General features: G+C 42.3%; 1 protein-coding gene across 5 annotated transcripts in view; it reads right to left on the reverse strand.

Moving 5' to 3' along the window:
- The window catches only part of sema5ba (sema domain, seven thrombospondin repeats (type 1 and type 1-like), transmembrane domain (TM) and short cytoplasmic domain, (semaphorin) 5Ba), a 174,610-nt gene that overhangs the window by 29,839 nt on the left and 120,477 nt on the right, over positions 1 to 24,294 (reverse strand). For 4 of the 5 annotated variants that reach the window (XR_005608683.1, XM_039600235.1, XM_039600234.1 and 1 more), the window contains 3 exons: positions 14,117 to 14,252; positions 12,009 to 12,216; positions 11,722 to 11,929 (listed from right to left, as the gene is read on the reverse strand). Coding sequence is in view for 4 of the 5 variants with exons in the window: in XM_039600235.1 (XP_039456169.1) it covers positions 11,722 to 11,929; positions 12,009 to 12,216; positions 14,117 to 14,252 (552 nt within the window). In the remaining variant the exon portion in view is untranslated. The remainder of the gene's footprint in view (positions 1 to 11,721; positions 11,930 to 12,008; positions 12,217 to 14,116; positions 14,253 to 24,294) is intronic. The other variant, XM_039600236.1, reaches the window with a different exon arrangement.

Consider the following 24,294-nt stretch of genomic DNA (forward strand, 5'->3'; position numbering starts at 1 on the left):
CCCAGTAAAACAGAGGCTTAATGACAGCTAATTAAATCTAAAGCTGTTAATGACGAGGCTTAGCTGCCAGAGCTGATCTGGATGCCTCAGGAAGACAGAATAAAGGCATCAACTGAGTAACTCCTCTCTCTCAAAGGCTCCCCTTCACTTTCAGCATCCCTCCCTATCCCCCTTCTGCTTCTCTTTTTCAGCTACGGTCCTTCCCTCTAATCATACTCCTTCCCTTTCGCGATTTTCCTTAATTGCAGCGCTGGAGATTCTCTCGCTCCTGTCTTTCAATTCTGCTGAAAGGAAAGATTCTTGTTGCTTTCCCCCCCTGTTTTCCTGGCACAGGCATGCATGGTTTATTTGAAGAGCCCTGTAGTGTTTTAGCTGAGAGGTTGAGGAATGTCCAAGTGTTGATACAGCTCTGTGAACGGGCCCTGAGCTCAGCGGTGAACTCGAGGTCGGTTTGGTTCCATAAAGACATTACTGCTTCGTCAGCAAATCAGAGGTGACCCCGGCAGACAAACGAAACGAGCGAGCGTGGAGTGGCGGTGGCGTTCCTCTGGTGATCTGTGGCACAGCTAGCCGGAGAAAGGACGACCTTTACTTTGCGACCACTGACTGGTAACCTTCTGTGTGTCGTTTTAATTAAGCGGCACTATTACACTGGATGCAATCTCTGATACCGACGAAACGATAATCGTAATGAGGTCGGCAACAAAGTCACAGTTCACTGAACTTAATAGATCATTTGAAAGGGGGGAGGGGGAGGAGCTGGATGCCATTTTGGCTCAAGGGTGACCACACTGTGTCTGGAGTGACTTTGACGTGTGGCTTTGCGTCGTCACCACGGCTGAAGAATTCTCATTTGGTTTTCTGATTAGCAAACTTCCCTCCAGCACACACACCGCTGCAGAGATCAGCTGAGCGGAACAATTAATAAGTGTGCATTTCAAGGAGAATAAATGCTGTACGAAAAGGGAGTGGTGGTAGCGATTTAAAGCCTAATTACCTGTGGGTAATATGTGCCGGGAGGCAGGCAGGGAGGATTCTGACCTCAGGGAAAGACCTATTTGGTGGTGGATTCACCTGGTTTGCATTGATTTAGGGACATGAAAGAATGCAACTCATAGTATGAGCTATTTTGAAGACTGGGAAAACTGGAAAGCTGATCCTGACAAATTGGCTGACAAACTGAAGTGCAGGTGTGAGAGGGTTAATACATCTTTTCAATTTATCACTCCATCACAAACGTGAATTACATCGCTCTGGGTAAAAAAGTGCAGCTTTCCCCTGTTTTGAGTTTCGTCCCTGTAGATGCAAGATAGGCAAACTTTTATAAACCTTTATTAATATTTTAGACAACAACATAATTCCAATTTTGGGACAACAGGTTGGGGAATGTTCCAATCAACAGCACCGCGTCTACAAAGACACGACCTCAACCTTATAATGTATTTGTAGTACAATAAAAAAAGAAACAAAATCAGTGGTTGACCTCATGGGGCAGATTTACTAAAGAGGGCAGCAATAAGAGCTGTATGGGTGACCAGTGTAGATGGGTGTCTACCAATAATAGGATTGCAAACAAACAGATGTGAGGGTTCAATGAGACTTCCAGCAGCGTAGGTGCAGTTTGTTTTTTGTAACAAACATAAAATAAGAGAACTTTCTATGATGTGTTTATTCAGTTCAATATAATTTTATTTATATAGCACAAATTCACAACAGCTGCTTCAAGGCAGAACCAGAGGTTATGTCAGGAATGTAAATGTGTGTAAAACACTTTACTGCTCACAGAAGAGCTAACAGCACTGTAGGCAATATACTGCTGGGGTCTTGGTCCCAGGCCTTTGTGTTTCTCTGTGTGTGTGTTTTGCAATTGTTTTTGGTTTTGAGGATCACTCGTGTTTAAGTTTAGGGGTTTTTTTTGTAATATTAGCGAGGTTGCTATTTTCCTTTATGTCATTTATTACATCCTCTCAAGCTGTTTCTTTTTAGCACCTCTGACATTTACAGCGTTTTGTTTCCCAACGTTTTTGTGAGAAGTTGCTGCCATCAAATTCAAAATGAGGTAATCTTTTTCATGAAATGGTATGTCTCAGATGTTCTACTGAGAATAAAATATGAATTCATGAGATTTGCAAATCATTGCATCCCATTTTTATTTGCAGTTTGTACAGCATCTCAGCTGTTTTTGGTTTTAGGCTTGTACCTGTGAAAATCCTCCATCCAAACAAGTGGAGGATGAACATTAGAAATCGCAGTAAGGAGGGATGTGAATAACTGCTGTTCACTGGTAAATAGGTATGACAGCTAAAGTGGCATGTTGCTCATCAAAGTCTGAATCTTTAACAAAATGGGTTTAAAAAAAATGTTTTGATTAAGTAGAATTCCAAAATCTGACTGCTTTTTATTTTTTGTATATTAATAGGATGGCTAAAACTCTTGTGTCCCATCCTTTCTTTCCACCACAGCCCAGTTTTAATACTAGTCAAGGGAGAAAAAGACAGTATGCCAGGCCATTTAGCTCCCTCTCTGACCTTTTCTACAGCTGCATAACACACCAGCCAAAAGCTCGCAGTGCTATTCTGCCTTTTTTAAAAACAGCACCGCTGTAAAAGTTAATTAGAGGCAGTGTGGATGGAGCGAGGGCCGTGTGATGGGAGCAGAAAAGCTAATTTCTCAAGCAGGTGCAAAGGAATGTCAGCCAGAACAGGAGGCTGATTCTGCAGATACGGAGAAGTGTGAGGCCTCTGAAAATGGCACAAAGTGTGTGCGTATCTTAATTTGTGTAAGTGTGCACATAAGCAAGCGTGCTTACTTATGAGCACTTCATCTTCGCACACCGCGAGGGCGTGTCTTTGTGCTGTATGTGTGAGTGAATCGTTTGAGAAGTCTGCAGGGAACTGGCTGATATTTAATTCAGCAGCATGCATGCCCGGTGGCACACTATATCAAAACACAGAAGCTATGGAACACGGCCTGTTAAATTTTAAACATACCGAGCAGCAAAACTCAGCAGCGCATATAACAATAAGTCCGGACGACTGGCATCAGAAGATAAATCTCCTGCATTCTGTCTGCAGGGGCGTAATTGGTATTTTAAATCGTTTGTGAATGCAGTAAAAACCAGTGTCTCCTTTTATTATTGGACCTTTAACAACCAGACATAAAAACAATAGTTCACCTCGCCTTTAATAGCAGGCTGTCAGTGTATAATTGCAAATATGATCACCAGAACTGATAAATTATGGATTGCATTCAGCCATTATTAGATGTCACGCTGACACTCGGAGAAAACGTTAGCAAAGGCTGTCTGGAGGGCCTGACTCACTTAAACATATGTTGGCATACGGCAGCCTCTCCATCTCTCCATATGAGCTATGCCATTTTTTTTTAAACATCCGCTCTTAGGAGACCACTGCTGTCAAGGCACTCTTCATCCTCTCTCCAGGGGGAGCGAGCCTGTCCCCAGGGATTCTTACCCCCGCCTGCTGTGCTGGGCTGAGCTGGCTATTTAAGAAGTCTGCTCATGATGAATCGGAAACAGAGAGAACTCCTGCTAGCACTCAGCGCTAATACATCCAATTAGGCCCAGTTGGAGCCAGGCTGAAGACTGATGGTGCCGTGTCCAAAAAAACTCAAGAAAACAAAAGTGAGATGGCTGTCTGCCAAGAAAAAAAAAGAAAAAGAAAATCCTCGCTGTCCTCTATGTACATTTTTTGGCCCTGGTGGATAAAAAGTAGCTGCATCATCACAGAGAAACAATGGGGAGGCAGAGACAGGCTACACGACAAGGAGAAATCCAGGATAAGAAATTACATTAAAACGGCTGAAAGAGTGGAGAGGAGAAGATATGAGACACAAAGACGACACAGAAATGGGCAATATGAATATGGACAAAAATAACCAAGAGGTGAAAGCTCGTGTTTGTTTGACAACATTTTATCAACCCAGTCAGTCTTCTTGATGGAGTTTTAAATCTATAATCTATCCCATCTATACAGGCCTATCTGATCCAAATTTATACTTGGCAGGTCAAACATCCATCACAATGCAGACAGACAACCTCTAACTAGGACTCTTGGAGCCATTCTTAAAATTTTCTTTGGACACAGAGAAGAAAACCTTGATAGAGGATGCGCATACAAAATCCAGGAACCAATGCTTCCATTACAGAATGTTCTAACCCAGCGGTGTCCAACCTTTTTTGCGCCACGGACCGGTTTAATGTCAGACGATATTTTCACGGACCGGCCTTTAAGGTGTCGCGGATAAATACAAGAAAATAAAATGACACGACCAAGACAAAAACTGTGGTATTTTGTAAATATAATAATAAACGCAAATTCACTGTGTAATTGTGTAACTTTATCAGCAGCGTCCTCCTGAAATGCGCCAACAACATTGAGAGTAACGCCCTCCTCTCTGCCCCTTAGTGCTCTCTGGTCGCTATGGTAACGCGTAAATATTTCTTTCAAAATAAGACACACAACTACAACACTGGAAAAGACCCAGGGAAACCGAGTTAACGATAAAAACCCTGAAAACATAAATTTCACCCTGAGCCTCAACTCTCGCGGCCCGGTACCAAACGACTCATGGACGGGTACCGGTCCCTGGCCCGGGGGTTGGTCTAACCAGTGCAGTTCCCACTGTCACACTCATGTGTGCATCAGCAAAGGTAGATGTCCCAGTTGGTGCTGGTTTATTCCTTTACTTTGCTGACTGTAACTCACTGGTGATGTAACATGACACGCGAGGTCACAAGTCAAGCAAGAACAAACAACCAAAAATAAAGAAACAGAGGAAGAAGCTACGTAGTGACCGGACAACATGCAGTGCCAATGAAATTAAGTGGCTTGTAGCAATGACAGGAAAAAAAACAAACACTGCCAGCAAACTAAAGTAGGCAAATAACAACTAATCTCAAATTTGAGGCAAGTTAATAAAGGTAGTGATACGTGGCAGGGTGGGAAATACACAAGAACGTTACCTATGAGCAGAGCTTTGAGTAAAAGCGCTAACATTCATAGGGACCAACTCTCAGCAAGAATGTGATGGGAGATGAGCAAATACCACTTTTAACTGACATCATACATACAGTACATGTGTGTTTGATGATGATGATGATGCCTGGCAACAAGAGTGACAGTCTCCAACATGTAGGAGACTGCATTTATTAGAGAGAAATTTAGGGATTTTGTAACATTTGCGGCAAAAATTAGAAAGACCCTTTTCTGAATTAAGAATAAGAATTGATTAGCCCCACTTTGATATAGCCTAAATTGTTTATAAAATGGATTATTTTCTCAAAATAAGACAACCCCTCTGTTGATTTCAATGAATACAAAACAGCAGGAATGCATTTCCATTAATTAATCCCCATAATTAACGTCCTTTAATTTATAGTAACTACAAGTCATCGGTGGGGCTGGGGTGGGGGGCTTAAAGACATGCTGGAGGTTAAGACATTGTGCCAGCCTAAATCAAGGCTGGAAGAAAGTGGATGTTGAGAAAGCAATCTAGACAGAAACTGACAGAGCGAGAATGAAGCAGAGAGAGAGAGAGAAAAAATGATTACACTGAAGTGTAAGTGAAGCCAGAACAAAACCTGTAATAAAGTAACAGCATTCTGGAGCAGTAATAAATATATCCACTGTGTGAACACCTTCTCCCTCCATCTCCCCGAGTCCTTGACTGGTGAAGTGTTCCTCTGACAGGTCATACAGGCTTAGCAGCAGTGAGCTCTAGAGGCCTGCTGACAGACTGGCAGTCGCAGCCGACGGTAAATTGAGTTTGCTCGGTGACCGGGCTGTAAGCTCCCCCAACACTGACACAGACAGGAAGCCTACAGCGGCAGTAGAACGACAGTGGCTCGACGACGCATTGGTTTTAACAAGCAGCCACACAGAGGTGCAATCGGAGATGCTAATGGTCAGTGGTTTTCCTCGATTGCCACTTAGTGGTTTCCTGTCCTTGTTTTACACTCCTGCTGCAGGCAGGCTTGGCGTCCTTGGCCCCACGAACGCTGCTGGGTCCCTATTAATAACATAAACACAACCACAAAGTCTTAAACAGCAAATTGAGCCTGAGCCCTTCAGGCAGATACAACTGTACCTCTTGTAATAAAACGAAATGTTAATGTAAGCACATGCGGTTTTTCTGCAAGAATGCAGCTGCTACAGAACAGCCTGATTTGTTCCGTTTCATCCTCCTCGACATTATCCTCATCATTTATTTAGCATTTCCTCCTTCTCATAGTTATTTTTGTTTCAGAAGTCTTACGTTCTCCTTTTCTTGTGCTCTGCCCTCGTTCTCCTCAACACCAGCCGTGAAAGCAGTCAAAGAAAAAAAATAAATAAAATCATCTAACATTCACTTGAAACCCCCGTGTACAACCACTTCTCCCTGTCTGACACCTCCAGTTTTGACAAATGAGTTAACCAGTCCAGTAAAGGAAAAGTGCACTTACTTTTAAGTTGGCTTTTTGTAGGGGATGTAAGCACCATGCTGCTGTGAAACTTGTAGTTTCATCTATTTGGCAGTGTGGACTAACTTGCTTTATTCAGTGTAAGCAGCGAGAGGCGGGGGGAAAAAAGACCTGATGGATACAACGCTGTAGCTAAGCCTGCACGCTGCCGCGGCCAAAATAAATCACTCCACTAACAGAGTGAGATAGAGAGATAGAGGGCTGTGTGGAGGACAGAGCGGTACTGTTAGCCAGAGGTGCCAATTGGCCAGGTCAAATATAATTACCACAAATAGAAGGACAAACACACACGGGCATGCAGACACACACACAAAAAACGGCAAGACAAGCTGTAACGTTTGTCTGCAAGCCATCACTAAAAGGATACAAATCAACAGCGCTTGAAAAGGTTTAGTAGCGTAACATAAAAAAAGCACTCGACTTAAAGACGACGATGCAAATGTTGTTCTGCTCTCAGGGTTTTAAGCCCCGACATAGTCGCTAATGTGGATCAATGGCAATGAAAAACTGAACAGTAAAGGCGCTTAATGTAATTGAGATTTTAAATGGTAACAGTTCAAATCAACTCAGTGTTAGCTTGTTGCTGCTGTGAGGTTTATTGTCTTTGAATATATGTTATTATGCATGCTTTGATGTTTAAAAGTAAGTATGTAGAACCGCCGGAACCATCTTCAGTTTAACTTGTGTCTCTTTAAGGACCTTTCTGGATAAAACATTGCTTTGCTTGACTGACCCAAAGAAAATAAGGCTTTGGTTATGAACTGTAGGTGCACCCCTCTAACAGCTAACGGCTAATAAAACCTCTGTTTTCACCCAGTGTACCCAGGACAAGCAGAGACACCTGCAGTCAGCTGGTGCCGATGGAACATATTGCTTTAATGCAAAATAATTACCTTCTCTAAAAAATCCTCAAATTTAATTGCATATTCTGTGATATATTCAGCACGTTTGTCTCTCCTTCAGAAATATTGCTCAAAAAACTCCCACCTGAATTTCATGAAGCTTGTGGAGTCATCTGGTATGAGCTGAGGAGATGCCATTAAAATTAGATCCAAAGCTAATAAACATTAGCCTCACTAGCAGTGTAATGTACTAACACAGAGGATTCCTGTTTTGATGATTAGCATTAATAAATAAATAAAACTAATCCACTACATGTTTACTTCCCTAGATGCCAGGAGTGCATGAGAACTACTGTACTCGCTCTTGTAGCCAACAATGACAACATTGCTTGTGGCACATAGATATAGAGGGGCGCCTCCTTCTTCCTCCTTTGTTTGAGGGTTTATCAAACTAGCTGCTAGGTCAGCATTAAGTGTTAGAGTGTGATGTAGATAAATCAGTGAGTACTTTAAGTGATGCATTTTATTCAGTTTAGCAGCAGAATGACTTCCCCCTTGGTGTGAACTTTACATGTGTTTTACATTCCCAAAATACTAGGGTGAAAACTATCCATCCAGTTTCTTCTGGTTATCCAATAAATGGTCACAGGGGGTTGGAGCCTATCCCAATTGATATACGAAGAGAGGTCACAGTGCTAACACGATCATCAAATAAGCTAACCCCACTAACCGCATGTCTTTGGACTGGGAGATCAGGATTATGTGGAGAGGACTCCTACAAACATGGAAAAAGAAGATGCAAACTCTACACAGGAAGTCCAGGACCTTCCTGCCATGAGGCAACAGGGCTAACCGCTGTACCACTGTACCACTGTACTCAAAAACCACTTTAAGGTGAATTTTACATGTGGGTAGTGATGGAGAGTTTCTCAAACTCTGTTCAAATTCTGCGTCCAGAATTCTGCATCACTCTATAGAGGCACTCCAAACAAACTGGAGGACACACAGACATCCCTACAGACCTTCGCATTCCCCCTCTGATAGCAAAATTTGCATCACTTAGACCCCGTGGGACCCACGTGGCTACAGAAATTATAACACTAACCTTAAATGAAGGATCTCTGCATCACAGCTATTCAGTCTGTCCATTAAACAGTTACCTGGTTTCTAACAAAGCTGATAATAATAATTATCATGTCTCACCTGCTTCAGTGTTTGTTTACGTGTCATAATAGTGTGCCTGCTAATGGGCCGCTGTTAGCTGATATAACCACATCAGATTATGCAGTTGTTACCGGGGTGTGAATGAATATATGGCTGCATGGGAATAGGATGACTGCACACAGCACGGGAGGGAAATTCACTCCACTCATTCAGACAACAGTACAATGATTAGGCGCTAATTCAGAGGAGGAAAGAGCAAAAGGGCAGGTGGACCTTTTTCATGTAGTGTTAACAGTGTGTACCCAGAGAGATACTCAAGCAGACACAGTGAAAGAACAAACAGGCCTCTGATCCAGTCCGTTTTGTACACAACTGTGAACAATTAAAGAGGCAGTACACACTGAAATGTGTGTTTTTTAAAATTTACGTCATTTCTTATAAGTTCTATATAAGATACATGTTCTCAATTGATGATAACAGCTGAGAACTTTATACACAAAGTGTGACTGTCAGCTATGTGTCAGCAACTAGATTTCAGCTTTGCATTTTCCGTACGTTAGAGCAGCTTTCCAGCTCTGTAACCTGTCCAGTTAAGCTCTCCAGAGTATATTTGAGCGATATGATGTGCTTTGAATGTTATCTGGTTCAGCTTTAAATACTTCAATTCAGCAACAAGCACTAGTCTTGCTGATTAAGCAGTGCCACTGGCAGTTTCACAGGCCATTCCTTTTTTCCCACAGTGTATTTACTCTGAACAATACATTTGAGAATAGCTTGACAATACGCTTGTGTAACATAACCGAAAACCTGTTTAAACCTCGGTGTGCAGTATGTGTAAAAGAAAACAGCATTTCTTTGGTGAACAACTTCGGATTTGAGCATGAGCCTAAAAAAAAGAAAAAACAAGATGTGAAAACCCAACTTTGGCTCTGGAAAGTTTAATTGGCATATCTGAGTAATCGGATCAGATCAGCACTTAATGAAAATATAAGCTGCAGGCCTATTCACATGCATGAATTCTCACTATCTGGCCATCCCCCCCCCCAATCTCCTAACTCAATATCACACATCTGATTTTTTTCTGCTCACTTAAATCCAACTAAATGAGCTCAGGTGTCACCCCAACTGACAGGTTCAAAACTGTTGTATTCTCTAGCTCGTTTTGCCTTTGGCTGCAGAGCAATGTGAAAGATAGTACGTACGAAGTGCAGGGGTGAGCAGAATATCACAAACTAGATTAAATGCGGCCCCCTTCCCAACCTCCCCGCCTTCCCCCTTCCTCTTATGCCCTTGGAGCCCACTCTTCTTATCGTTTCACCTTTGTGTGTCTTAAATAGGTTATTTTACTCGCCTTTTCGATCTCTTTCTTCCTGTTCCTCTTTTGTGCCTGATTCTCATCTTGCAAATCTCACCCACCCACGTCTTATTAAACACAATGGTCACCTTTTCCTGGTGTGTGTGAGTGTCTGCTCCAGTGTGTCTAGGAGTTTGGATTTTTAGTAGAAACAATGAGCTGACTCATCATGCAGCATGCATATTAGTAAGTGTCCACCACCAACCCACACATATATCACACCGTGGAGACTGCCACACACACATACACACACACACACACACACACACACATACAGCAGGGGAAAAAAGCATCAATCTATTTGTATTCTAAAATGAAATTGACTTTGAAGGACGGAGGCGGCGATGATCAGATGCAGAAGCCTGGACAAACAGCTCCCCTCACCCACCACGGAGACTTTCACATGAATAACACTGGAGCTGGAGATGGGAGAGGAAAGCCCCCCTCCCTCTCTCTCTGAGTCTTTGTACCTCTGTCACGCAAAGGCATGCCTGTAGAGAAACTTCTCTGGCAGCTTATGAGGTCGCTTCACACATAACTTTTTATTTATCCTCTGATTCAGACACAAACAAAAGGCAGAACAGTGCTGTCTCTGTATTATGCACAACTTCCTTACTGCAAAAAAAAAAAAAAAAGAAGAAGAAAAACCACTACAAATTAATTTCCTCCAGCTAGCAGATACCACCCCATTCATTCGTCTGGTTCCATAAGGACTTTAATGATTATAGGCAAGGCCTTCCAGACATTAATCCTAGCTGAGGACAGATAATTGTCTTCAATAGGGGACCAAACAAGTTAAAATGAATTCACTGCCAAAAAGCTTAAAATTAGCAATTAAACATATCCCGATGTATAAGGCACAACAGCTTTAAGAAAAATAAGGTGTGCTATCTTTTAGCTGGTTATTTGCATTATTTTTATAGCTGGACTTTTAGAAAACAGAGCAAAAAATGCAAAGATAAAAACAATGAGAAGAGGAATGCTTTTAACAAAGATTCCTGCAAGAACTGAATCAGAGATGTTCCGATGCCAGAATGTTGTAATCAATTTAACAGCAACCCTTGTTGGCAGCCCCAAATGAGAGTATCGTCAAAGTATCTACTTATCAAAGGTGTAAATTGATACTATGATACTAATTAAGAAAGTTAGAATGTAATATGACCTTCAGCCACAGGTGACAGCACTGAGCAGAGTAATCCTGAGCAGCAGTCCAGTGGTTGAACGAGGAGGAAATCTTTGAAGATCTGACACCAACTCCAGTCCTAGTGAGCTACTGCCCTGCAGCTTTTACATGCATCCCTACTCCAACACAGCTGAACCAAATGGTTGGATTACCTCTTCAGCATGCCATCAAGTTTGGCCATTCATTTGATTCAGGTGGCTCGGAACAAGGATGCATCTAAAAGCTGCAGGACGGTAGCTCTCAAGGAGTGGAGTTGGACACCCCTGATATACACACAGTTGCCACATCTAGGCTCGTGAGATCAGAACATCAAATAGAGGCACACAGTGTGGTATTTTATCTAAAAATGGGCTGAGTCTCTCTCTGCAGCCCATTCATAGATAAAAAAAAAGAACTTTGTGTTTATTTTTGATGTTCTAATGAAGGAAATGCCAAACTATGTGACAAAGCAACAATTTTTTTTACTGCTACAATGTTACAGTTACAAAAGCATGCAGAGCTGTAACGTTTTAATTCAGATGGACTTTTTGTGCTGCAGAGAACAGACTCAGCCAAATGCCTCTGAAGTCATCTGCAAATCGACATCCAAAATCCCCTCACCCCACTGACGTCAGCGGCGCAAGATTCTTTACACATGCTGTCATTTAAAACAAAGCCATCCTGGATGAGTGAGCTTTTACAAGCATGCTGTACTCACGTCTCAGTTTTGTAGGTGGAGCATCTCTCCAGCGGGATCTTCAGGACTCTGTTGTTGAGCCCAACAAAGAGTGACCTGTCACTATGCAGGATCTGCAGGCTCAGGATTGGTTCTCGAACACCTGATGGGAAGAGCTCCATCTCCTCCAGGTAACAGCCTTGCAGGTTCTTGTTGGGGGTAGCCAGTGCCTTCAGGATGGTGCCGTACTCTAAAAGAGACAGACAAAATAAAGCAAGGAACCTACCTCCTCAATCTTAAAGTTTTGGTTTTCCTCTTTCACTACTAACCTGTGCTGATGTACATAACATGGAAGAGGGTGTCCATGCCCTGAACAATGTCCACGACTAGGTTTGAGAAGCGAACGTCATCCTGCATGACCAGCGGATCAATAGACTCCGGCTGGACAACATCGTTCATGAGGTAAAGCCGCTGGGCGTCCTGCAGACTGCGCTCTGTCAAGCCCTGATTCAGACCCTTGTCATCAATAGTACCGCACTGCAGAAAAAAGGCAATGTTGGAATTTGGACAAAAGGGTATAAAGTAAGAGGAAGATGCGAAAATGCAAAATAGATATAAGAAAATATAAAAGGCAGGGAGAGAGGCATGGACAAAAGCACGAAAAAACAAACAAAGAGCATGCCACACACTCTTCTTTACACCTAGTGAATCAATACGCCTCGTCTGGCGAGATTGTTTCAATTCATAAGTCTATGAAGTCTGAGTAATTGCAACTTTTGAATGGAATGTTATGTGAACACACTAACAGCGCAGCAGCTTAATGAGGCACTTGAGAAGAAAAAGTATGAAATGACAGTCTTCTGAAAAGCTTTGTTTGTGCTGCAGAGATTAGCTGTGGATTGCAACTTCTGCTCATTCTCTGGGATTTGAAATGAGAGGCTGATTTGTTTGCTGATTCTATTTTTTTTGGTGAACAACAATGACGGACTGACGGGTGATTATCAATATGTTGTTTTGTGGTAATCGCAGTATCTAATTGGTTAAAATCTACTTCCTGCCTTCAGCTGCTAACTTGGAGAATTGGAGACTGCAGCCACGCTGTGCAGCACCAGCAGCAAGCTCTACACACCAAATGGTGTGAAATCCTAGATTAAGGATCCATTTTTCCGACTAAAAATGTCACAGTGTTACAGCCTGAAGCCAATAACTGAAGGAAAGGATATGTATTTCTTAGAACTGAAGATGACTTTCATTTTGATTTAAGATGAATTGAGTCATCTTTATGCAGCAGAGTGCAGCAACTGAGAAAAATGGCAAATGTTCTTCTAGGGTTTTCGAAGCTTTTGTGGAAATGCTGCATGAAAAAGCAAGATACTTAACTTTTTGGTTTTCACAGTATTTTGCAATCACAAGATTACAAATTGGAAAAGATGGAAGGACAGCGGGGTTACTCTTTATCTTAATCAGTGTGCTAGGAATAGGAACTGGAAGTGCCAAAAACTGCAGTTCGTCAAATGGCCACTTGAGGCTTGCCCCAGCTTTAGAAATCCTTCTCTCATGCAAGGTCTTGAATAATCAGGCATAATCTTATCTTAAAGACCTCATAGTACCATATCACCCCAATAGAGCACTTCGCTCTCAGATTGCAGGTTTACTTGTGGTTCCTTATGTATTTAAAAGTAAAATGGAAGACAGTGGCTTCTGCTTTCAGACCGCTCTCCTGTAAAACCAACTCCCAATTTGGATTCAGGAGACAAACACTCTCTCTACTATCAAGATTAGGTTTAAAACTTTGCCTTTTGATAAAGCATATAGTTAGGGCCGGATCAGGTGACCCTGAACCCTCCCTTAGATGTGCTGCAATTAGCCTATGCTGCTGAGAGATTCCCATGATGCGTGTTTCTGAGTGTTTCTTCTACACTCACCTCATTTTATTTTCTGTGTTTCTGTGCGTTTAATCATTAGTTATTATTCATCTCGGGCTCTCGTCCACAGTGTGTCTTTGTCCTGTCTCCCGCACTCCATCCCTAACCAGTCGCGGCAGATGGCCACCACCTCCCTGAGCCTGGTTCTGTCAGAGGTTTCTTCCTGTTAAAAGGGAGTTTTTCCTTCCCACTGTTGCCAGGTGCTTGTGCATAGGGAGGCATCTGATTGTTGGGGGTGTCTCTATATTATTGTATGGTTTTACCTTACAGTATAAAGCAGTTGTTGTGATTTGGCGCTATATAAATAAAACTGAATTGAATTAAATCAGTGCTAACCATGCTGGTTGAATGGTAGCTGTCTGGTGTCTGATTGAAATGCCTTAACTTCTGCAAACTGGTATCCGTGAACTGGAGCTCTAATTACAGTTTCCTCTTTCACAGTTTAAAAAGGTAACTGACTGATTTAACTTTTAAACAGTGGTCTCAGTGAGGAGGTGTGTGGTTAAACTAACCTGGAAATTGTGGATGGGGTTGGGCGTGGGAAGCCAAGTGGAACGGGGATTCTCCTGGGTGCGGAAAGGCCCGTTGAAGGCCTGGGTGATGGCGCTCAAGTTGAAGGCACACACTGCAGATGCTGCAATACTGTTGCTTTATAGAGAGAGAAACGGGGAGGAGAAGACAGGAGGAAGAGGGTGGGGGAGGGAAAAGGAGGTAAAAATACAAATATTATTTCAACAATAATATTCATAACCGCTTAAAATGTTGGCAGCAAATGAAGGCATATCAGAAATCGACAATGTCCAGCTGTGCAATAAAGCCATTCTGCTACGAGTTCCATCCTCTTAATGGAAGTCCTATCATTTATACCCACAATAAACAGGCGCTCCATGTCTAGCTTGCTTTGGCTGCAGGCTAAGCTATGCTATCAGTGCTGAGCAGTGAATGGGGACAGTATTAAGCTGAGGATATGGGAGGCAGCTCCACAGATTATGTGCACACACACACACACACACACACACACACACACACACACACACACAGTCACCTCACAGGTGTAACATATGAGAGTAAACCCTGGCCAAACAAGCAATGCGAGCAAAGGTATTATCGTGATGCTCTTTACTAATATTGTGCTGCAGGGTAATGAGTTTCTTAACAACTTGCTACTGCTGACTGCTTCCTCCTCCTTATACAGTGGATCCAGTAACACACAAACTTTCTACAGCACAGTGAGCAGCCTGCTGCCTTGATATAGCTTTTGCTGATAAACTACCAGTTAGAAGATAGTGAGTGATACCATTAAAGGGGAAAGAGATTGGGAGAGAGTGAGAGAAAAGGCAACAGCCACAGAGTGAAAGAGACTTGTACCGAATCTACACACAAGACTTTGCATTAGCAACACAAAAATTAGCAGATAGCCTTTAAAATTTTCAGCTGAGGTTTAGCAAATGCAATGTAAATAAGATGCAAGCCATTAGCGGGCCCATTGTGGACTTTTGTGAGTTGAGGAGTGAAAAATGTGGCTGTAATGACGTCTGCCTGGACACTCCATCAGCCTACAGAGAAGGGAATACTTTTAAAATGGCAGGGTTCCTGAGTTTGTTTTGGCTCCTTGTGTGAAGTATGAATCATTGAAGACTGCTGGTTGCGGGAAAAGCTGTATCACTGGGGTTTGGTAAATGGTTATTTGTTCATTTTTCTTTTTCTTTCTTGTTCTTTTCCTGACACATAACATATTTATCCATCTCTTAGCTAGACAAGCCATATTGGAGAATTTATTTGCAATTACTGAAGTTACAGCTACAGTAATGAGATGTGCTGCTGGGTGAAAAATGTGCCGGGACACTTTTTATAAGGTCAAATGTCTGGTCTCTTTCGACCAGTTTCAGGTTTATATGGGGCAAATATCTGTTAGGTAAGATTTGGGTGTTTTAGATACATGAGGGCTCTAATGACATTATTTTTTGTGGATCTTGTCAATCCTCTTGTTTGTCTCTTTTCACTACATCCTGTTATGCTTTGGGTAATGCAAATTGAAAATGCTTTTTTCCCCCATAATGGCAGTGATTTAGCTGTACGTAACACCCAAGCCCAATAAATAATTTTAATTCCATTTTGGCAAAGCTACCCTATGAACAGTCATGCTGAATTAGTTTATATCACTTTCCTTTTCCACAGTATTATGGCCACCTGCCTAATATTGTGTTGGTCCCCCTTTTACTGCCTAGACAGGAGACCCATCGAGACATGGACTCCACTAAACCCCTGAAGCTGTGCTGAGGTGCCTGGCACCATGTTAGCATCGGATCCCTTAAGTCTTGTAAGGTGCCATTCCTGAAGCATTTTTTGCTTTGTGGTAGGGTGCATTATCCTGCTAAAAGGGGCCGCAGCCATCAGGGAATACTATTTCATGGTCTGTTACAATGCTTAGGCAGGTGGTACGTATCAAGGTAACATCCAGATAGATTTCCAGACCCAAGGCTTCCCTGCAGAATATTGCCCAAAGTATCGCCTAGCCTCCACTGGCTCGCTGTAGTGCATCCTGGTGTCAGGTGTTCCCAGGTCATCAAAGAAAACATAATTCATGGGACGAGGCCACCTTCTCCCAGTGCTCCGTAGTCCACTTCTGATGCTTACGTGACCATTATTGGTACTTTCGGCAGTGGACAGGGATCAGGATGGGGCACTCTGACTGGTCTGTTGCTATGCAGCCCCAGTGCTTCTAATGTTATGCCTGATTAGTGTAATTAAGATTCATCTTTAAAGCTCCACTTTACTACTTAATCTTAGTTAAATAACTTTTGAACATCAAACTAGAGTCTCAAAGTAATCAGTTTTTTGTATATGACTAGAAAGACAAAATGTCTCAATCTGTTGCAACCATTGTTTTTTTTTTTTTTTTACTAAGTTACCATTTTTACCTCAAAGTTGTTTCTAAGCTCTCCTGGGAGAGTGCTGGTTTCTTCTGTTGATTTTTGCGTTGAATACTACTTTCTCAGTGGTCCAGTTTGGGCAGTGAAATAACTAATGCGTTCTGTCATTACCGCAGGGAAGCAAAGTGCTGTGCAGCTCCAAATGAGTTCTGACTAAACATCGGGGGAAGCCAAACAGGTGGCTCATTGACTGACTCAAAGGCTATTGAGGAAAACAGCCTGCACACTTCAGCAAAGGACTTTTTCTGTTTTTTTTTTCCTTTTTTCTTTTCCAATGGCTCTGGTGGAGAAAAGAGTGGCAGGGAGGCAGAGAGAAAATGTGTAAAGCAGAGTGAGCCGCTGTGGTGAGCCAGCAGTAACCAAACCCCAACTGGAGGAAACCACAGGCAAATGCGCTGCAATCACTGAGGGATATAGCCACAACAGCACATTCACACAGGCACAACTACACAGTTTGACATAATAGGAAGTTAAACTGTGGCTCCGTGGTCGTACCGTAGCTACAGCTTGCATTAAAGCTGCATTCGGTCACAGAAAGCCTGACATCGTCCAGGTTATTTGAGAGGTCTGCTTTGACAGCACGTCGCGGCGCGTAATGCCAAGAGAGCAGAGCAAAAGGGTGCAGTGAAAGGACTGCAGCCTATTGCACTAATGGATGCAACCCATATGTGTTGAGCCTGCTTAAAAGCCCGGGAAAGTGATTGAAAAGCTGTTTGACATCTGCTATGCTGTTTGCCGCCGTTGCTTTGCCACTCTCTGAGGCCCGGCACCACGATGATTACTGTCAATACGAGTGAAGTTACTTCTTCAAGCGATTCATCTCATTCCAGCAGCCTCATCCTGTCACTGGTTGTCCCTTTAATTCCCTGTCTTATTTTACAGAATTTATCCATGTCCATCACTCTCTGTCCGATTTCTTTACTCCGGTTTGAACCAATTTAATTTAATGCTATACACGATACGTGTTTCTCTGGATTTTTCATTGTATGGTTTTTGCTGTGCACCCCTGCAGGTGTGTGGCTTTTTGCAGAGCATCAGAAATGGAAGGAGTTCGACAGAGAGGGACTGGCAGAATAAGAAAGATCAGGGTGACGAGGCTCTGCCTGTGACTCTTACTCTCTCTTTCTCTGTTAGATATGCATTATCTCCATATCCACTGATTATTGAACACTCTCCAAACCAATATATAACATGTTTTGTAGCTACTTGGCGCTGATTTTGCAGTGCTGTATTTTTACACTCGTACTATATATTTCTGTTTTTATTAAACTGCCTGTTTTTATCTGCAGCTAAAATGAGTCATCTCTTGGTGCAGCATCAAAGTACTGCTTATTCATAAGTGCATCAGTAATGATAATGACACAACGTATCTGTATAAAATGTTTAAAAGGTTAAGTTCTTTAATTTTTTAATACTGAGTTATTGCTATTTTACATAATGACTCAATTTGCTGATATTTTACTATCACAGACCATTTTATTAGGTACACCTGTTAACACAAATATCTAATCAGCCAGTCACATGGTATTAACATGTTTAAGGCACGTCGACACGATCAACACAACCTATAAAGTTCAAATCATGCATCAGAATGGGGAGGAGAGGTGATTTAGGAGACATTGAACATGGTATGATTGTTTCAGAAACTGCTGATCTAAAGGGGTTTTCTTAGACAACCATCTTCAAGGTTTACAGAGAATTATATCCAGTGAGCTGGATGTCTCGGATGCCTTTTTGATGACAGAGGTCAGAGGAGAATGGCCAGACTGCTTCAAACAGTCAGTCAAATAACAACTCATTACGACAAACCCTGAAAACAGTGTATTCATCTCCTGATGGCTGCTATCAACAGGATAACACGCTGTGTCACAAAGCTTAAATCATGTCAAACTGGTTTGTTTAACATCACAATGACTTCACTTTACTTAAATGGCCTCCACAGTCACCGGATGTCATTCCAACACAGCACCTTTGGGATGTGGTGGAACATAAATTAACATTATGAATGTGCAGCTGACAAATCTCCAACAGCTGTGTGATGCTGTCACGTCGATATGGACCAAGATCTCTGACGCATGTTTCCAGCACCTTGTTAAATCTATACCAAGAAGAATTAAGGCAGTTCTGAGGTTCTGCAGTGCTGAAATGTTTGACTTGGCATGGACTGTGTGTGGATCCAAAGCTTGGTACAACCACAAGATTCAGATCACAAAAATATGTCTTTATTCCCATCAACACACTGAAGTTAATTTTAACTCCAGGCCCCTATACATGGTCGTGCTGCCAGAGATACTCATTATATCACCCAATGTGAATTAATGCACTGCTGAAAATAGTCCAACAACTCCTCTGTTTACTGCAGTTTAAGTAGGCTAAAAAAACTGCAGGGCCAGCTGTTTAAGGAAATTAAAAAGGAAACTATATTAACACATTGCCAGTTGTCATGCCTTCTCAAGACTTGTTGCCAATAAGAAAGACATAGCAAAAACGACAGCTTTATCCTTCAAGTGAAACTGAAGGAACTGAAAACTTAATTCTGCAGATGCTGTGGCACTTTTCCAAGATCAGCTCAAAAAAAAAAAAAAAAAAAAGAAGGTGTAAGGAAAGTAATGAACTCCTCGCTCAGCCTGGCTCCATGGCTCCCTGCAAACCACAATCAGCGAAGATCAGAACACCAGAGAGTCTGTCTGGTAAACACAAGAGGCTGATATGCATCTCACCTGATAATCTTATCTTTTTAGTTTGGAGGTGGCATAGCTGCTGCTGCACGTTCGTTTTGTTTGTGATCTTCCTTTTTCTTACTAAACATTTTTTTTCCTGGTAGCATCACCTGATTGGTCGAACTGTGTCCCTAGTGAGTCTGTTTTTAACTTGCTGCATTAAAAAAAATGATTTGACAAGCAAAATGCACGTGCAGCGCTAACACACATCAGGGCAGACAAAGTGTGGCGTAGCAAAGCTGAATCCCCAGCTTTTTAGCTAATGCACCTAACCTCGTTTTGTGTGAGAAAGGGTACAGCTCAAACCACATTAAGGCCAATGTTTCAACCTCGTCGAATACCTGCATCGCAGCAAAAAAGGAAAAGGGCCCACTCAGCACAGCTACATGGCTGCAGGGACCAGAAATTGAACAGAGGCTGCCAGGTTTATCCATACATATTTTTATACTGCACAACAATACGCCAGCAAAAGCAACAGCTTTGCCCCGAAACAGTCACATTCAGAGGCAGACTGAGTCAGCAACACCTACACTAAACAATAAAGCAATGCCACAAGTTCAATAGGCTGCGCAGAAATCCAGGTGTTAGATTGGAGACATCACCCAAAAAAATCCCAGCGACGACAATAACAATCTGACACACAATTGAACCTCGGTGGGGGGTTTCATCTCTTAAAGATTTGACCTATATTTGCCGCGTGGTGAATCAAATAAGTCAAAAAATTAGAGAAAGTAAATAAATGTTAATAAAAATGTGTGTTTGTGTGAAAACTGTAACATAAATATTGGAATTACAGAAGCAGAAGAGTCTGTGAAGCTGTATTCAGATCAGGCCCAGTCTTCAAGAGGGGCTCCCAGTTCATTTCAAGGTAGATTGGATGTCAGTGATATAACGGGAAGAGAACATTGTGTAAAATCAGAAATATGGTAGTTATGTGGCTTGCCTCACTTGGCTGCCCAGAATATCATTTATCGTGCACGTCAAATCTGATCTCGCTTGGAGTCAGTCACATATTTTCCAAGGAAAAGAGGGCTCTCAGGGTCCCTAGGTGTTCTGTGAGTAAGTCAGGGGTATGTCTCAGTGAGTTTGACGTGCACTAAAAGTATGGCGCGCCGAGTAACTATTGGGGCTGAAGCTAAAGATCATTTATCCTCTAATGAAATCAGTATTTGTGGAAGTTACAAGTAGGAGTTAAAGATCTATTTGCACCGCTTTCCACTGTCAAAATCGAAAGATGTGCGTCCAACAATTTATATAACTTCCCAAAAAAACTAATCGCTCTGCTAAATCTTTACCCTGCCTTTAAGCGAGGCAGTCTGGACACTGTAGCGTGAACTTGCTTGTCTAGTACAATCTAGACCCTAAAGAAATCTCTACATCAGTTCTATTCACATTAGTTGCATGCAAAGATAACACTTAATCCTGCCTAAAAGCTCAGATTAGTCCGTTTTTCAAAAGACTTTAAAAAATATCCACCGTGTGAACAGTGGAAGTTGGGCATCAGTGCATCAGTGCAATGATTAATTTCGTTCTTTCCACTGATCTAAGACCTAAATGCACAGAGTTTAGAGAGATATACAGCAGACAGTGTTGGGAAGGTTACTTTTAAAATGTATTCCATTACAGAATACTGAATACATGCCCCAAAATGTATTCTGTAACGTATTCCGTTACGTTACTCAATGAGAGTAATGTATTCTGAATACTTTGGATTACTTAATATATTATCATGCTGTTTACAACTATGTGAATGTACTATTGCTGTGATTTATTACTGTTACTGAAGGTCCGCGGCTCCGAACAGTAGTAAAGGGACCTCTGGCTAATACGGTGGGTTCCGTGTCGGGCTGGTAGCCGAAAACTAGCTTTACTTTGTTGTCTGGGTCAACTTTGCTTGCCAGAGACAGAGAGAGGCGTTGAAAGGCTGCTCCAACGGAACTTATTTTTTCCGGAGGAAAACACGAACACAGTGTACAGTCCAGTCTTAATAGCTTACTTACAGCTGGGCTCGTCAGGCACTCTTCTTGGCTGCGGTGGTTATTATTATATTTACATGCTTCCAGCTCCCGTTTTTGCTCCGTGACAGCTCGGACTTTTCCTTTCTCTCCCTCCCTCGCTCACAGACACATAACGTGTATGGCAGTCCATTCTCGCTGCAGCACGGACTACACTGCCCATGAGGCTACATTCTTTAGGGCCATGCCTGTAGCATTCTGCCTTTTAGCTTAGCACAGGGGTAGGCAACCTTTTTGATGGCGAGTGCCATTTAAAATTTCCTCAGAAGTCAGTGTGCCATATGATTGCATTAGCAATAAATTTAATAACGCTCTATATGAACAGTTACACATTATATAGAACCACTTTATAGAATTATATTTGTTTGCAAATGTTGGCAGCTATCAGCGAATAGTTATCAGCTATTTTGAAACAAAAAAAGACTTTTTATCCATAACAGCAGATGAACTGTACAACAGAAAATACAAATGCTATTTATGGTCTCCTCACAACAATGATAAGAAAAATAAACTGGGCCAATATGGTATGTTTGTTAATACAGAGACACACATGTTAATGTGATCTCTGGTCTCCCACTCAGAGACACAGGTCTCCGAGTGTCCAGCATTCAGACAGCTACCTGAGGTCACTCATGTGAGAGAAAATCTGCTCAGACAGATATGTAGAGCCAAATACTGTCAATAAGGCCTCTGCAATGTTCTGAAGACAGTTAAACTTAAACAGGTAGTGATGTCCAGCAGGTGAAAATGCAAGCTCCATGAACATGCACAGCTGTGGATTCCAGCTGCTTCGATGTCGCATTAACTGGCATTAACTCAGCCAGTTAATGCGAGACAAATCTAGCTGCTCATTAAAGCTTTCTGGTTTGATCAGAAGATAAAACATTGGTCCATACACCTGAAAGTCCCAAAAATGCATTGTGTCTCGAGTCTATGGATGCATTTGGACTAAAGACCGGCCCCCCAGATATTAAAGCCATAAAGCCTTTGAATGAAAACAAACGCTGTTGTGACAGTGATGTACACTGTCTTGTTGGTAAATGTATGACTTCTATTCATTTTACGTCAGATAAAAACTTTGGTTGTAAGCTTCAGATAATTATTTAATAACAGCCAGACATTTTAAATGAGAATAAGAAAGTATTTCTTTGTGCCCCCCTTTCCCTGTTAATGCCCTACCTGGCCCCCTGGCAAAACTTTGCTAGATCCGCCCCTGCACAGTTACCAGCTGTCAGCTACTTAGAAAAGGATCCTGGTGTTATTTGTCTCTGAGAAACAGTTCATAACTTCCCTTCAACTCATTCATGTCACCTAAAAGGTAAACCTGTTTCTCCATCACCTGTTCAGCTCTGATGATTCAGTAAGGACATCTCCTGGTTTCATCTGCATGTTTCCCTCTCACCAGATATACAAACCCATATCATGACCGGCAGCTTTTACAGCTGTGGCTCCAGAAAACCTCAGCTGATACTAGAAATTAATAATAAATTCTAACAACAGCTGACCAAGCTTAAACGTGCTGCTGTTGTTTAGTGCGACATCCGGCGGTTTCCTCTTTCTGGCGCAAAGTGAGCGATAAACAAACAAGAGAGAAAAGCTGATCAGCTGATCATTGATCAGTTTCATGATTGAAGTAGCAACAGGAGAGAGAGGGGAGAGAATGAGAGGAGAAGAAGATGCAGCTGTGCAGCAAAGACACAATAACTCCAGCTTTGTGTCTTTTTCCATCCTGGCTGAAGTACGGGACAAACTGTGTTCCTTCTCAGCTCAACACGAAACGGGTAATAATTTCTCTGAATTCCGTTTGTATGGGACGGTTGGCAACTCTACTAACTAACCTCATGAATAAAGTTCACTATCAATAAAATCATAGCACCCGCCCAGCAGTATATAAATTCCGTCATGCTAGCTAGTACGCAGTACGAGTTATTGTAACTGACTGTAAAAAGTCAGCACAACGAAAATAAACTCCACCTAAACTTGGTTTATATCTGACCCAGATAGACTGCAGGTCATTAACTTCTTACCTGAAGTTCAGTTCACCTGACGCCCGACCGGCGGCTGCCTCGGTCTCTCCTCCTCCTGCCTCCCTTCCCTCATCCACCTGCTGGCCTCCACCACTTGTTAATTTTACTGAATCTGTGGAAGCTACGCCATAGCCACCACCAAACAACTGAGTTATTTTTACAGACCGACCAGCGTCTGGCCAATCCACCACCACCAAAAAATAAAAAAATAAAAAAATAAAAAAAATCATCGGGCCACCGAGCAAATGTCCGGTATGCCCGATGTCCAGTCCAGCTATGGTCAACCCTTCGCGTGCCAACGGTGGCACGCGTGCCTAGGGTTGCCGACCCCTGGCTTAGCACAACAACAACAACAAAAGCGCTCTCTCACCCAGGAAACACGCAGAGAGAGAGCGCGTCACCCTGTAACCATGGCAACCGTAACGCTGCCGCCTGGAACAACATTACGTAGCTGTCAAACAAACCCAAACAGTCCTGACCCGCGACAATATGAAACAGGGAAGTACCGCCGTGTAATCCATTTATTTCAACAAAGTAACTGTATTCTGAATACCACCTTTTTAAACGGTAACTGTAACGGAATACAGTTACTCATATTTTGTATTCTAAATACGTAACGGCGGTACATGTATTTCGTTACTCCCCAACACTGACAGCAGATCATTTCATTTAGGAAGCTGAAGACATCAAATGTTCTGCACTTTTGCCTCATAAGTTACTTAATAGATAAATCACTTATACAAATTACACACTAATCAATTAATGGACCATTTGTTGCAGTACTCCATATCCCCCTGCTAACCTCTCCAATATGAGACCCCTCCAAGAACAGGAGAAGTGGAGGGGGTCAGTGAAGTCACCTAGAAATAGATAAGGAGGCTCATAATTAGTTAGTAATGGCAGGTTAGACACCTCAGCAGGAGAATCACTGCGCAGAAGGACCTTGCCAATAAGGAACCTGAGTTAATTAAAAGACCTGGCTGTGCTCTTAGGAC

This window comes from Oreochromis aureus, linkage group 16 (genome assembly GCF_013358895.1).
Source record: "Oreochromis aureus strain Israel breed Guangdong linkage group 16, ZZ_aureus, whole genome shotgun sequence".
NCBI lineage: Eukaryota > Metazoa > Chordata > Actinopteri > Cichliformes > Cichlidae > Oreochromis > Oreochromis aureus.